Source organism: Mobula birostris, chromosome 1, assembly GCF_030028105.1.
Source record: "Mobula birostris isolate sMobBir1 chromosome 1, sMobBir1.hap1, whole genome shotgun sequence".
Lineage (NCBI taxonomy): Eukaryota > Metazoa > Chordata > Chondrichthyes > Myliobatiformes > Myliobatidae > Mobula > Mobula birostris.
In genome coordinates, this window is record NC_092370.1 from 12,194,076 (window position 1) to 12,210,090 (window position 16,015).

The 16,015-nt window shown below is 41.0% G+C and overlaps 1 protein-coding gene across 4 annotated transcripts in view; it reads left to right on the forward strand.

Annotated features, from left to right (window-relative positions):
* The window catches only part of pdcd6ip (programmed cell death 6 interacting protein), a 100,599-nt gene that overhangs the window by 32,893 nt on the left and 51,691 nt on the right, over positions 1–16,015 (forward strand). For all 4 annotated transcript variants that reach the window (XM_072252463.1, XM_072252472.1, XM_072252482.1 and 1 more), the window contains exons 3-5: positions 6,869–6,938; positions 8,838–8,965; positions 15,226–15,379. In XM_072252463.1, the coding sequence (XP_072108564.1) occupies positions 6,869–6,938; positions 8,838–8,965; positions 15,226–15,379 (352 nt within the window). The remainder of the gene's footprint in view (positions 1–6,868; positions 6,939–8,837; positions 8,966–15,225; positions 15,380–16,015) is intronic.

Genomic DNA, 16,015 nt, shown 5'->3' on the forward strand with positions numbered 1-16,015 from the left:
TTATTAAGGACCTCCAGCACCCTTTTCTCACTGTTACCGTCAGGTAGGAGGTACAGACGCCTGAGGGCACACCCTCAGCGATTCAGGAACAGTTTCTTTCCCGCTGCCATCCAATTCCTAAATGGACATTGAACCCTTGAACACTACCTCACCTTTTTAATATATATTCTGTTTTTGCGCTATTTTTAACCTATTCAATATATGTATACTGTAATTGATTTACTTATTTATTATTAGTTTTTCTTCTATATTATCTATCACATTGAACTGCTGCTGCTAAATTTCACAACACATGCCAGTGATAATAATTCTGATACAGCAAACAGCTACTGACACACCGAATGCAACAAATTTTGTTCTCTACAAAATAGCCATTAAGGCCACAATTACAAAAATAGAAGTAGATATAACCCTCAACTACCAAAGTAATACAGAATAGATTACTCACCTCAGACAAGTATCACAATTCTCTCATGGAGCCTGCCAGTCATCCTAATTGTCAAAACTCAGGGTACTAGTATACAAATAAGTTCAAAGGTAGAACTTCACATAGAAACTGATCATGGACCCACCACAGAAGTGCCTAAAACTTAACTCACCTGACTTAATAATTCACTAATGCTCTCACTGTCATTCCCCCCCCCCACAATGCAAAGTGAGTGTGGCGTTGATTGCTATTTCAAACAATACACAGTATGTGCAGATCTATACAAGCATACAAATGAACAGCATTCCCTCCCCCCGCCCCCATACTTGCCTAGCCTTTGCTCTATCCTTCCCAGCTTCTGAGGTGACTTTAAAAGCAAAACTTCAGGAACCATAGGCCATCGTGTAGTACTTACCCCACCAGAGAACAAGTCTCTACCCAGGATAACCTCAAACTTTAAAGGCAAAATAATAAAGGAGTGAACCGCAGGAAAACTGATTACTCAGTCCAGCTGGAACACTCCTTATCTCACTGGGGTACCTGTGCATTAGTTAACTTAACAGCACTCAAACAACCGTGCGCACCCAGCAGCAGTTGTACTAAAAAGGAGATAAATGGCAAAGCAACAGCACACCATAAAACAAAGTAACAAACAAACAAAGGGGCCAACACAATTCAGACCTGTCCTTTCAAAATGAAAAAAAATTAGACGAGCCCCCATTATATTACAACCTCGGCTCTCAGGAAGTAACACAAAGGAGTCGAGCCACAACAGGAAGTACAAACCAAAAGATATTTAGGAAATTAAAGTTAAGGTAAAGTGAAAAAGGGTAATGTGTACTGTGGTATTACTGGCTGCAGAAAGGGAAAGAGAGGGAGTGGAAGCGGCCTTCTTTTTAAGCAGTCCCCAGTAGGTGCCGGCAATGGAAGGGTAATTGCAGGTGTCCCAGGGAACTGCAACACAGGTTAAAGAGGAAACACAGGCCAGGAAATGTACAGGACATGACAGAAGGGTTATATTGATCTTAGAGTAGGTTAAAAGGTCAGTACAACATCGTGGGCCAAAAGGCCTGTACAGTGCTGTTGTATATCATATTGTTGTATATGCTCTAAGTATATTGTAGTCGCTAATATGAAGGCAATTAGTAACCCATTTTTAAGCCTGATAAAACCAGATCTCTTTTCATTTACCTCAACAGATAATTTGAATTGGAATCAGAATCCGGTTTATTATCACCGGCATGTGACGTGAAATTTGTTAACTTAGCAGCAGTAGTTCAGTACAATACATAATCTAGCAGAGAGAAAAAAATAAAATAAAAATAATAATAAATAAACAAGTAAATCAATTACATACATTGAATAGATTAAGAAACAGAAATACTGTATATTTTTTGAAAAGTGAGTTAGTGTCCAAAGATTTAATGTTCCTGCAGGATGACAATGCATTGATAGCTGTTATTGCAGTGATGCATCACCTACTTTAAGCACTCAGAGTCAACAGCATAACTTGCTAATTTGGGGATGATGACTTCTGTTATGACCCACTTGAGAACATTGCACTAAATCATGACCTCAATTGATATAACCTTCAGAATCGACTGGGTGATACTTTGGGAGTGTGAGACGAGCAGTGGACAGTTGTAAAGCGGTAGATATTTTGGGGCAACATTTGGTGATGGAACAGAAAACTGTTAGAGGTTATGGTGATTTTGTTGATCCTGTCTCTAGGGAAGCTGCACACTCAGTGGCTACTTTATTATATACACCTGTACACCTGCTTGTTAATGCAAATATCTAATCAGTCAATCATGTGACAGCAATTCCATGTATAAAAGCATGCAGGCATGATCAAGAGGTTCAGTTATTGTTCAGACCAAACATCAGCATGGGGAAGAAATGTCGTCGAAGTGACTTTGACCATAGAATGATTGTTGGTGCCAGATGGGGGTGGTTTGTGTAAATCAGCAACTGTTGATTTGGGATTCTCTAGAGTTTACAGAGAATGGTGCGAGAAACATCCAGTGAGTGGAAGTTCTGTGGGGGAAAATACTTTGTTAATGCGAGAGGTTCGAGGAGAAAGGCCGTACTGGTTCAAGCTGACAGGAAGGGGACAATTACCTGAATAACCATGTGTTACAACATGTTGAAATTTGAAGTGGATGGGCTAACCTGTGAACCTGCTTACACATTACAACTACAGCAGCAGATGACCACGAACATAAACTCACTTGTCACTCAGCTGCACAGAAGCTATCACTGAATGCTGAATGTATGTCTCCTCCTCTTGTGACTAAAATGGCTCCATTCTGTTTCCCTGGGGGTTTTGATTTAAGTGTGTCAGTTTTTAAAAATTGCAGTCCATTATTTGCATATGCCTATGGGGCGAGCTTATTTACAATGTCGGAAGCAGCTGTTTCAATCTGCAGTGACTGTGCAAACACAACCATTCTCTTCCTATCGGTCCCACGGTTAACTCTTGCCTTCCCAAAAGGAGGAAATGTCTACGTGCATGAAATCACATTTTGTGGCTCCATTAACCAAGGGGCATGAAACCATATAGTAGATTGTCTTTTGTATCACTCTAGATGTTTCTTCTTGTAATTGATATTGGTGTTTGAGCACAGAACTTACTTCTCCAGTTCTTTGATAATACCACCAACTCCATGTCTAATATAGAAGATTACAGCACAGTGCAGGCCCTCAGGCCCACATTGTTGTGCAGATATTTTAACCTACTCTATGATCAATCTAATGCTTTAACATAGAACATAGAATAGTACAGCACAGTACAGTACAGGCCCTTCGGCCCACAATGTTGTGCTGACCCTCAAACCCTGCCTCTCATATAAGCCCCCACCTTAGATTCCTCCATATACCTGTCTAGTAGTCTCTTAAACTTCACTAGTGTACCTGCCTCCACCACTGACTCAGGCAGTGCATTCCACGCACCAACCACTCCCTGAGTAAAAAACCTTCCTCTAATATCCCCCTTGAACTTCCCACCCCTTACCTTAAAGCCATGTCCTTTCACATAGCTCTCCATTTTTTCATGTGCCCCTCTAAGAGTTTCTTAAAAGTTCCTAATGTATCTGCCTTTAACACATCTCTGACAGCATGTTCCAGATACCCACGACTCTACGTAAATCACACCCAACTGTGGCATCCGCCTTATACTTTCCTCCAGTTACTTTAAAATTATGCCACTAATATTAGCCATTTCAGCCTCTTATCATCTTTTACACCTCTGTCAAATTCAAGTTTAATTTTCATTGGACTATACATGAATCCTCAAGAGTACCACAACCTTGCTGTAGGATTTGGAGGCTTGCGTACCTGAATGAGCCAGAGAGCTACGTAGGCTGGATTCAGGGCCTTGTGCTTTGATTCTTGGTAGGGTCACCTTTGTCAAGCAGGCCACAAGGCTAGAGGCCAGACTAAGAGTGGTCCACTGGTCCTCCAGGTTTGGTGTTCAGCTCAGGGCTAACAACCCTGACTGGATCAGGGACCTCGAGGTAAAGGAGCCATTAGGAGGTAGTGACCATAATATACTAAATTTTTATCTACAATTTGAGAGGGAGAAGGGAAACTCGGAAGTGTCAGTATTACAGTTGAACAAAGGGAACTATGGTGCTATGAGGGAGGAGCTGGCCAAAGTTCAATGGAACAATACCCTAGCAGGGATGACAGTGGAACAGCAATGGCAAGTGTTTCTGGGAATAATGCAGAAGGTGCAGGATCAGTTTGTTCCAAAGAGGAAGAAAGATCCTAAGGGGAGTAAGGGGAGGCCGTGGCTGACAAGGGAAGTAATGGGCAGTATAAAAATAAAAGAGAAGAAGTATAACATAGCAAAGACAAGTGGGAAGCCAGAGGATTGGGAAACTTTTAAAGAGCAACAGAAGGTAACTAAAAAGGCAATACGCAGAGAAAAAAATGAGGTACGAAGGTAAACTAGCCAAGAATATAAAGGAGGATAGTAAAAGCTTCTTCAGGTATGTGAAAAGGGAAAAAGATAGTTAAGACCAAAATTGGGCCCTTGAAGACAGAAGCGGGTGAATTTATTATGGGGAACAAGGAAATGGCAGACGAGTTGAACAGGTACTTTGGATCTGTCTTCACTAGGGAAGACACAATCTCCCAGATATAATAGTGGCCAAAGGACCTAGGGTAATGGATGAACTGAAGGAAATTTATATTAGGCAGGAAATGGTGTTGGATAGGCTGTTGGGTCTGAAGGCTGATAAGTCCCCGGGATCTGATAGTCTGCATCCCAGGGTACTTAAGGAGGTGGCTTTAGATATCGTGGACGCATTGGTAATCATTTTCCAATGTTCTATAGATTCAGGATCAGTTCCTGTGGACTGGAGGGTGGCTAATGTTGTCCCTCTCTTCAAGAAGGGAGGAAGAGAGAAAACAGGGAATTATAGACCGGTTAGCCTGACGTCGGTGGTGGGAAAGATGCTGGAGTCAATTATAAAAGATGAAATTACGACATATCTGGATAGCAGTAACAGGATCGGTCCGAGTCAGCATGGATTTACGAAGGGGAAGTCGTGCTTGACTAATCTTCTGGAATTTTATGAGGGTGTAACAATGAAAATGGACAAGGGAGAGCCAGTGCATGTAGTATACCTTGGACTTTCAGAAAGCCTTTGATAAAGTCCCACATAGGAGATTAGTGGGCAAAATTAGGGCACATGGTATTGGGGGCAGAGTACTGACATGGATTGAAAATTGGCTGGCTGACAGAAAACAGAGTTGCGATTAACGGGTCCCTTTCAGAGTGGCAGGCGGTGACCAGTGGGGTACCACAGGGTTCAGTGCTGGGACCGCAGCTGTTTACAATATATGTTATTGATTTAGATGAGGAAATTAAAAGTAACATTAGCAAATTTGCCGATGACACAAAGCTGGGTGGCAGTGTGAAATGTGAGAAGGATGTTATGAGAATGCAGGGTGACTTAGACAGGCTGGGTGAGTGGGCAGATGCATGGCAGATGCAGTTTAATGTGGATAAATGTGAGGTTATCCACTTTGGTGGTAAGAACAGGAAGGCAGATTACTATCTAAATGGAGTCAAGTTAGGAAAGGGGGAAGTACAGCGAGATCTAGGTGTTCTTGTACATCAGTCACTGAAAGCAAGCATGCAAGTACAGCAGGCAGTGAAGAAAGCTAATGGCATGCTGGCCTTCATAACAAGGGGAATTGAGTATAAGAGCAAAGAGGTCCTTCTGCAGCTGTACAGGGCGCTGGTGAGACCACACCTGGAGTACTGTGTGCAGTTTTGGTCTCCAAATTTGAAGAAGGACATTCTTGCTATTGAGGGAGTGCAGCGTAGGTTCACAAGGTTAATTCCCGGGATGGCGGGACTGTCATAGGTGGAAAGATTGGAGTGACTGGGCTCGTATACTCTGCAACTTAGAAAGCTGGGAGGGGATCTTATTGAAACATATAAGATTATTAAAGGATTGGACACACTGGAGGCAGGAAGCAAGTTCCCGCTGATGGGTGAGTCCAGAACCAGAGGCCACAGTTTAAGAATAGGGGGTTGGCCATTTAGAACGGAGTTGAGGGAAAACTTTTTCACCCAGAGAGTGGTGGATATGTGGAATGCTCTGCTCCAGAAGGCTGTGGAGGCCAAGTCTCCGGATGCTTTCAAGAAAGAGATGGATAGAGCTCTTAAATTGCAGAATCAAAGGTAATGGGGATAAGGCAGGAACTGGATACTGATTGTGGATGATCAGCCATGATCACAGTGAATGGCGGTGCTGGCTCGAAGGGCCGAATGGCCTACCTCTGCACCTATTGTCTATTGGTCAAAAAAAATTGTTATGGAAACAGCACTGGAGCCCTTCTATATCTTTGTGCGATGGTATGACAGAGATGGAGGACCTTCATTGCTACCACAAGTGCCATTGGTATAATGGGCAGAAGTGAGCAATCTATGAATACAGCCACATGTATTCACCTTTCATCCTCCTTTGCTCCCAAGAGCAAAACTTTAGCTCAGTCAACCTATCCTCCTAAGACATCCTCTCTAATCTAGAGCATCCTAGTAAATCTCCTCTGCATCTTCTCTAAAGCTTCCACCTACTGTAAATGCTATGGAGTTTCCATTGTAGATTGCATCAATCACTGAGACAAATTCTGTGGTAATACAGATATATGTAAAAAGAATAAAAACAATGTTGAACATTATGACACAGAAATGCTGGAAATAAGTTTGCAGCATTGATGGAGCATTTCAATTAAATAGCTGTGCATATGTTTAATAAAAAAAACTTGATATTAACTGGTTCTCCCAACCTATGCTACCTCATCTTTGCATTTCCAGCATTTGTTCTGTTTGAAAAATATCTACTTAGTGAATGTAATGAAAGTTTTTACATTTTTATTTGTATTGCACAAGAAACATAACAATTTATGACTTTCTTTTTAAAGCTTTGTTTAACTTTCACCTGGAAAGATGCTTTTGATAAAGGATCTTTGTTTGGAGGATCTGTTAAACTTGGTAAGTCCTAATTTTTTATTGTGATATTATCCAGGCAGTAATATATCTTTTTACCCTTTTTTTACTACTCTTCAATTACATTATACTCAATCTATCATTGAACTATCAGCAGAAATTTTGCACTTTATTTCCATGAAATCCATTTCTTTCTAGCATAACAGGAGTTATTATTTACATCCCATCACTCTGTTGATTAAAATTAATAGTACATAGGACACTATGCAAGCCACAGCAGTACGATATGGAGAGCAAGCTGATGCCCATGTAGCAAGCTCCCCCTCTCCACATATCGGATGAACTGAAAGGAACGGCAAAGATACAGTTTGGCACTACTGGTGTTGCAGGAGTTGCCAATCAGCATTGAACTCAATGTAGGACTCCCTTAAGGACTCCAGCTCCAGACTTTTCCTGGGGTTTGATCCTGAGGCTCTCCCCATGAGTGGGCATAGCCATAAGCCGTGGAGGTTTGAGATCAGAGTTTTCCCTTCTCCTAGGTGGGCTGCCAACCACGGCTGATGAGCCCCATCTGTCCAAAGTGACTGGTTTTAAGCTGCCAGTAACCAACCTTTGCCCCTTCTTCTGTCAGTAGAAAGGGTTATGTTGGGCTTATTAGCCAAGCCATTTGTGAGGGCCAAGAGCTGGACTTGGTTGTCAAAAGCTATTTGAGACACACGCTGTTGGAAGCATTTAATAGGTAGTGGGAGCTTATCCCCACTACTACTCCTGGCTATAACAGCCTTAAAGAACCCAAAATTAATAGTATGTAAACTTACAATATTCACTACTTTAAGGTTGATACTCATGTGTAGCCAGCAGTGATTATCCCGCCAAGACAAAGAATTGTATGTGTGGCAGAATCTCCTTTAGTGGGGCTAATTTTTTCTAGCATACCTTGGCAATTAAATTTAACTGCTGAATTGTTTGCCTGTATTTCAAAGGAATTTAGAGTCAATGAAAATGAATAGTAGGGAGTATGGTTCATGATTAACATATGTCTGTGATTTTAAAAAATCCCATATAATTTTACAAATATGGCATATTATTGGCACCCAATTGCCCACCATTGAGAACATCTACCATAAACGCTACCTGGGCAGGGCGAAAAACATTATCAAGGATGCATCTCACCCTATCCATGGACTTTTTACTCTCCTTCCATCCCGTAGGCGCTACAGGAGCCTCTGCTCCCGCAGCAGCAGGCTCAGGAAGAGCTTCTTCCCTGAGACTGTGACACTGCCGAACCTCACATCACAGCGCTGAGCAGTATTGCACCCATATTAGACTGTCTCAGTACTTTTATATTTGTATGCTGTAGCACTTACTTTTTATTCACAGTTATTTTGTAAATAATACTATTCTTTTGCACTTCTGGTCAGATGCTAATTGCATTTCATTGGCTTTTATCTGTACTTGGCACAATGACAATAAAGTTGAATCTAATCTAATATTCTTCAGATTCAGGTTTACATATCACATTATTATCAAAACATACAGTGAAATGCATTGTTCACATTAATAACCAACACAACCTGGGGATGTGTGAGGGCAGCCCAGAAGTAAGACCACACATTCCGGCACCAACAGAGCATGCCCTCTATAATCGGCAGAACAACACAGAACACAACAAGCAACAAAATAATAGCAGCAAAACAAGCCCCGTTCCTCCCTCTCACCCACCCACCCACCCATATAACACTTAACTGAAAGCCTTGGTAATAGCATTTTGGTTGTATTGCTGCTACCGGATCTTAATGTACCTCTTTATTTAAATATAGAAAGATTGTCACATAGCCTAGCTTGCATTATTCCAGCAGCTGTAAAAGGCAAGAAGATGAGAGATCATTATTTTGAAGATATTAACTACTGCGTTCTCATATTTCTTGTTGCAATTGATTCCAGCCCTTGCAAGTTTGGGATATGAAAAGAGTTGTGTTTTGTTCAATATTGGTGCCTTAGCCAGCCAAATTGCATCAGAACAGAATCTGGAGAATGATGAAGGGCTCAAATCAGCAGCTAAGTATTATCAGGTAAGCAGACTGTCGGACTTGATCTGCAACATTGATTTTGTTCTTTCATCAGTTTTTCTTTTATTGTTTCAATAACGCCTGACGTCTGCATGTCTGCAACTGATCACGGATCTGCTGGAGGCTGAAGAATACAGACTGTCTTGGGTCAGAGGAATATGTATGTCCACAGATGGAAAGGAGGAACGGGGAACTTGTTTTGTTGTTTATAAGACCATAAGATGTAGGTGCAGAATTAGGCTATTTGGCCCATCGAGTCTGCTCCACCATTTCATCATGGCTGATCTAATTTTCCTCTCAGCCCCAATCTCCTGCCTTGTCCCCTATCCCTTCGTGCCCCTGACCAATCAAGAATCTATCGGCCTCTGCCTTAACTGTACATAAAGATTTAGCCTCTGTAGCTGGCTAAGGCAAAGAATGCCACAGGTTCACCACTCTCTGGCTAAAGAAATCCCTCCTCATCTCTGTTCTAAAAGGACACCCCTCTATTCTGAGGCTGTGTCCTCTGGTCTAAAATTCTCCCACCGTAGGAAACATCCCCTTCACATCCACTCTTATCAAGGCCTTTCACTATTTGATAGGTTTTAATGAGGTTAGCCCTCATTCTTCTGAATTCCAGTGAATACAGGCCCAGGACTATCAGACGCTCTTCAATCCCGGAATCATTTTTGTGAACCTCCTTTGAACTCTCTCCAGTTTCAGCACATCCTTTCTGAGGTAAGGCACGCAAACCTGCTCACAATACTCCAAGTGAGGCCTCATCCGTGCTTTATAAAGTGTCAACATTATATCCTTTCTTTTATATTCTTGTTCCCTTTAGGGAATCCTGCACGAGGACTTCCTACTCCTTTTGCGTCTCAGATTTTTGTATTTTCTGTCCACTTAGAAAATAGTCAACCCTTTCATTTCTTCTTCCAAAGTGCATGATGATACACACTTCCTGGCACTGTATTCTATCTGCCACTTCTTTGCCCATTCTCCTAATCTGTCCAAGTCCTCCTTTAGCCTCGCTACTTCCTGAAAACTACCTGCCCCTCAACCTATCTGGATGTTGCCTGCAAACTTTGCAACAAAGCCATCAATTTCATCATCCAAATCATTGACATAAAACGAAAAGAGAATCAATCCCAACACAGACCCATGTGGAACACCAGTAGTCACTGTCAGCTAGCCAGAAAAGGCTCCCTTTATTCCCACTCTTTGCCTTCTGCCAATCAGTCACTCTTTTATCCATGCTAGAATCTTCCCTGTAACACCATGGGCTCATGGCTTGTTAAGCAGCCTCATGTGTGGCACCTTGTCAAAAGCCTTCTGAAAATCCAAGTACACAACACCAACCGATTCTCCTTTATCTATCCTGCTTGTGACTTCTTTAAAGAATTCCAAGAGATTTGTCAGGAAAGATGTTCCCTTGAGGAAACCATGCTGACTACGGCCTGTTTTATCGTGTGTCTCCAAGTACCCTGAGACCTCATCCTTTAATAGTCAACTCCAACAGCTTCTCAACAACTGAGGTCAGAATAACTGGCTTATAGTTTCCTTTCTTCTGCCTCCAAGATCTCTTCAACCACCTCTTTTAGAACTCTGGGTTGTTCCTATCTGGTTCCGGTAACCTGCCTATCTAGAGACCTTTCATTGTCCCAAGAAACTTCTCTCTAGTTATGGTTACTTCACACACTTCATGTGCTCTGACTCCTGGAACTTCTACCATACTGCTAGTGTTTTCCACAGTGAAGACTAATGTACTGTTGCCAGGAGACCTGAAGAATGGTCTCGGCTCAAAACATTGACTGTTTATACTTTTCTGTAAATGCTGCCTGATCTGCTGAGTTCCTGTAGCATTTTGTGTGTGTTGCCTTGTTTTGCTGTTGCTGTTTTGTTTCTTGCTGAGATCTGTGTTGTTCTGCTGAGCATATTGCACCAGAATGTGTGGCAACACTTGTGGACTGCCCCCAGAATATCCTTGGGTGTTTTGGTTGTTAACGCAATCAACACATTTATCTGTATGTTTCAATGTATTATATGATAAATAAACTTGAATTGAACCTGTCCCAAGTTGCTTTTCAAGGAGTCTTCCTCCACCTGTTTGATTTTCATCTGCATTCCTAATGCTTTTATCCCTTTTATACTAGCTTATCTTTATTGTATTATTTGATGTTGTCTCCATCTTGATTTTCTCAAATTTAAAGTGATTCCAGTTTTAAGTTATCAGATTTTTGGATTTTATTCTGAGGGTCCTTGGCATATTTGCTTGTGCTGATGATACGAGCTTTCCAATTAGTCCCACTTCTTCCTGTTAGCAAATTTTCTTTTCATATATTTCAGCCTGTCGCCCTTTCAAAGTGATTGTTGAGTCACATTCCACCATTCTTAAGGATGCAAAGGTTTGATTTTAAAACAGGAGTTCCCAATCTGGGGCCCCCAGCGCCCTTGCTCAATGGTACTGGTCCATGGCATAAAAAAGGTTGGGAATCCTTGTTTTAAAGCATCCGGCTAAGCAACTTAATTTAGCAGAAGCTATCAAAGTTGTGAAGTATTTAGACAATTCTGAACGGTTGAAACAGTAGAAATTGCCAGAAACTATTAGTGTGTTATAATTAGAAAAAGATTCAAAATTCAAGTTTATATGATGATACCAAAATATACAGTGAAATACATCGTTTGCGTTACCTAGGATGTGCAGAGGACAGCCCAGAAGTGTCACTACACATTCCGGCGCCAACATAGCATGTACACAATGCAGAACAAGTCTGAACACAACAAAACAGAACACAACAAAACAAAACACAACAAGCAACAAAACAACAACAGCAATAAAGGCCCTGTTCCCCTTTCCCATCCACCCACATACAGTCCTCTCACCCCAAGACAACTGGCCTTTGGCTGATGTCCAAGACTTGAACTACTTTGCAGATAGGCAGACTCCATCGAAATTAATGCAGAGTTCAAAGTTAATTTATTATCATAGTACATACAGTTGAAGTCAAAAGTTTACATACACCTTAGCCAAATACATTTAAACTTAGTTTTTCACAATTCCTGACATTTAATCCTAGAAAACATTCCCTGTCTTAGGTCAGTTAGGATCACTACTTTATTTTAAGAATGTGAAATGTCAGAATAATAGAGAGAATGATTTATTTCAGCTTTTATTTTTTTCATCACTTTCCCAGTGGGTCAGAAGTTTACATACACTTTGTTAGTATTTGGTAGCATTGCCTTTAAATTGTTTAACTTGGGTAGCCTTCCACAAGCTTCTCACAATAAATTGCTGGAATTTTGTTCCATTCCTCCAGACAGAACTGGTGTAACTGAGTCAGGTTTGTAGGCCTCCTTGCTCGCACACACTTTTTCAGTTCTGCCCACAAATCTTCTACTATTCTCTCTACTATTATTCTGACATTTACATTCTTAAAATAAAGTAGTGATCCTAACTGACCTAAGACGGAATGTTTTCTAGGATTAAATGTGAGGAATTGTAAAAAACTGAGTTTAAATGTATTTGGCTAAGGTATATGTAAACTTCTGACTTCAACTGTGTATGTTATCATATACTACTCTTAAGATTAATTTTCTTGTGGGCATTCACAGTAAATACAAGGACACACAATGGAATCAATGAAAAACTGCACACAACAAAGATGGGCAAATAAACAATGTGCAAAAGACAACAGACTCTGAAAATATATCAGTAGAATAATAAATAATAAATAAATATCGAAAATGAGTTGTAGATCAAGTGCATCTTCCCTTTCCAGGGCTGCAGTTAAAATAAGTTCTATGTCCACTTTTTTCTGCCATCTTTATTTTCCATTGTCTTCAGAAAGGTTGAATGCCCCTTCCCCTGGTGTCCATAATTGCCTTGATTTTCGGGTGGCATAGCAGTTTGCAGAATACTATTTTAGTGCCAGTAACCTGGGTTCAGTTTCCTCCGCTGTTTGTAAAGAGGCTGTGCATTTTCCAGGTAGGTTTCCTCTGAGTGCTCTGGTTTCCTCCCACAGTTCGAAGACGTACAGGTTGGTAGGTTAATTGGTCATTGTAAATTGTCCCATGATTAGGCTAGGATTAAATCAGGAGATTGCTGGGTGGCAAGGCTCGAAGGGCCTATTCCGCGCTGTATCTCACTAATGATTAAATATTCATAGATATGAGTCAACTCTTATATAGCTCTTATTCAAGTAACGCAAAACCAGAGAAGCTTCTAGAGATTTCCAGAATGATACAAAGAGTTGAAACATCTAGGGGACACACTGAACAATGACGTATACATGCTGTGGCCACTAGGGAATGTACTAAACAGTTACATGTATTTAAGAAGTTATTAAAAATACTAGCAGGCTTAATTGTTGAGCTGCGATGAAAAATTACAATTAAACAGCCTAATCCAACAATACCAATTCCATAATCAGATCTCAGTTCATTTTTACCAAATGTGTAGAACATACCAGTGTGTAAAGATATGGCAAATATCTCTGCCTTTCATCTTATTCACGAGAACATCAGATCACTGCGTTATTATCTCAGTGCTATTCTACAACACTATACATTCTTTGCCTGCTTATATCTTTTATAGATATTTACCCACATGTTTCAGAATTTCTCTGTGGGATTTATCAGTGTTGGGGGAGGGGCTACACATCTGTTGAGTCTCATTACTGTAATCCCAGCATTTTTCTGTGTCTGGTTATGATTTATACTATCTCTTGTTGCTGACGTGTAACCTTTAAATGGCAGAACAGTCTTGAGTCATAGAGCACTGCTGCGCTGAAACAGGTCCTTCAGCTCATCTAGTCTATTATGCTGCAGAGTGAGTGGCTTTTTTCCATGTTCCTTGTCTGTTCTGCAAGCACGACTGATGATTAAAATGTATGCAATACACTGAAGCTGTACTTTATTTTTGCTGGAGATTAGTAGATTTGTGGTTTATTGGATTGCATTTAACCATATGTATACCACAGGTGTTACACTGGTTCCTAACTCATTTGATTACATGACATAGGTTGGCTAATATTTTGGAGGAATAACAAAATACAAACTCAGATTAACCTTTGACTCCTTGAAACTGGTCTCTTAATTAAATCAGGATTGACCTTAAGTGTAATTACTCAGTTGACTATATATCCCTTGTTGTCAAGTGTAGTTGAGTCGCTGTCGAATCATGGCGACCCTATGGGTAGTGTAGTTGTCCACTGGGTTTTCGTGGCAAGATACAGAAGTAGATTACCAGGCCTTTCTTCCATGCAGGTACTGCTGCTGTCTTGGTTGGGACCCAGCTGGATTCGAACTCAGCACCATCCACCTCGAAGTCCAGTGCTGATGCCGTTACACCATCAGCTGGCCCATCCCATGTATATTATTTAATAAAAATCTTTCAATCTGACTTGAAAATTCCAATGATCTTAGAAGCTGCAAGGTTTTTGAGTCATAGAAAAGTACACCTCAGAATCAGGGCCTTTGGCCCATCTAGTCCATGATGAACCATTTAAACTGCCTACTCCTATCGATCTACACAGGGACAATGGCCCTTCCTACTCCTGCCATCCATGTACCTATCCAAATTTCTCTTAAATGTTGAAATTGAGCTCCTATCTACCACTTGTTCTGGCAGCTCGTTCGCACACTCTCACCACCCTCATGAAGAAGTTTCCCCTCATGTTCCTCTTAAACTTTTCACCTTTCACTCTTAACACATGACCTCCAGTTGTAGCCCCACATAACCTCAGTAGAAAAAGGCTGCTTGCATTTACCCTGTCTATAGCCCTCATAATTTTGTGTACCTCCATGAAATTTTCCCTCTGTCTTCTGCGTTCCAAGTAACAACATCCTAACCTATTCAACCTGTCCTTGTAATCCTGGTCCTCCAGTCCTGGCAACATTTTTGTAAGTTTTCTCTACACTCTTTCAACCTTGTTTACATCTTTCCTCTAGATAGGTTTTACATCTTTCCTCTAGATAGGTGACCAAAACTGCACACAATACCCCAAGTTCAGCCTCACCAACATCTTGTACAACTTCAATATAACATCCCATCTCCTGCACTCAGTAAATTGATTTTGGGTAATAGTTTCAGATGGCTCTGTTTTTGACGTAGAAAATGTTGCTTACTGATTTTTCTGTGGCAAGTCTGAGTTCTAATTGCTTATAGTCACCAATAATGGATCAGAAACAAATAGCTTCACATGTGAATTAACCCTTTTTCTTTCTATATGGATCTTTCAATGATACAATAGATGAAGCAATGTACTTTGGTCTCTCTGCTGCAGCTTGCCAGTGGAGTTTTCCAGCATATCAAGGATACGGTGTTGTCAGCACTGAATCGCGAGCCAACAATGGACATTTCTCCAGATACAGTTGGAACTCTCAGTCTAATTATGTTGGCTCAAGCACAAGAAGTGTTTTTCCTTAAAGCGGCTGCTGGTAAATATAACTATCTAAACATTAATTTCTGCACTTGTTTTCATTGTTATGAGGGTTTCCAGCTGTGGTTAAGTATGTCTTTTTTGGATTCACTATCATCATCATTATGTGTCTTTTTAAAATAACCTCATGTAATATATTCACTGGCTAATTTATTATGCACACCTGTACACCTGCACAACAACATACAGGCACAGTCAACAGGTTCAGTTCTGTTCAGATGAAACATCAGAATGGGGAAGAAATTTGCTGTAAGTGACTTTGATCGTGGAATGATTGTTGGTGCCAGATAGGGTGGTTTGAGAATCTTAGAATCTAGAAACATAGAAAACCGACGGCACGATAAAAGCCCTTCGGCCCACAATGCTATGCCAAACACGTACGTACTTTAGAAATTACCTAGGGTTACCCGTAGCCCTCTATTTTTCTAAGCTCCGTGTACCTATCCAGGAGTCTCTTAAAAGACGCTATCGTATCCGCCTCCACCACCGTCGCCGGCAGCCCATTCCACGCACTCACCACTCTCTGCGTAAAAAAAAACTTACCCTGACATCTCCTCTATACCTACTTCCAAGCACCTTAAAACTGTGCCCTCTCGTGTTAGCAATTTCAGCTCTGGGGAAAAAGCCTCTGACT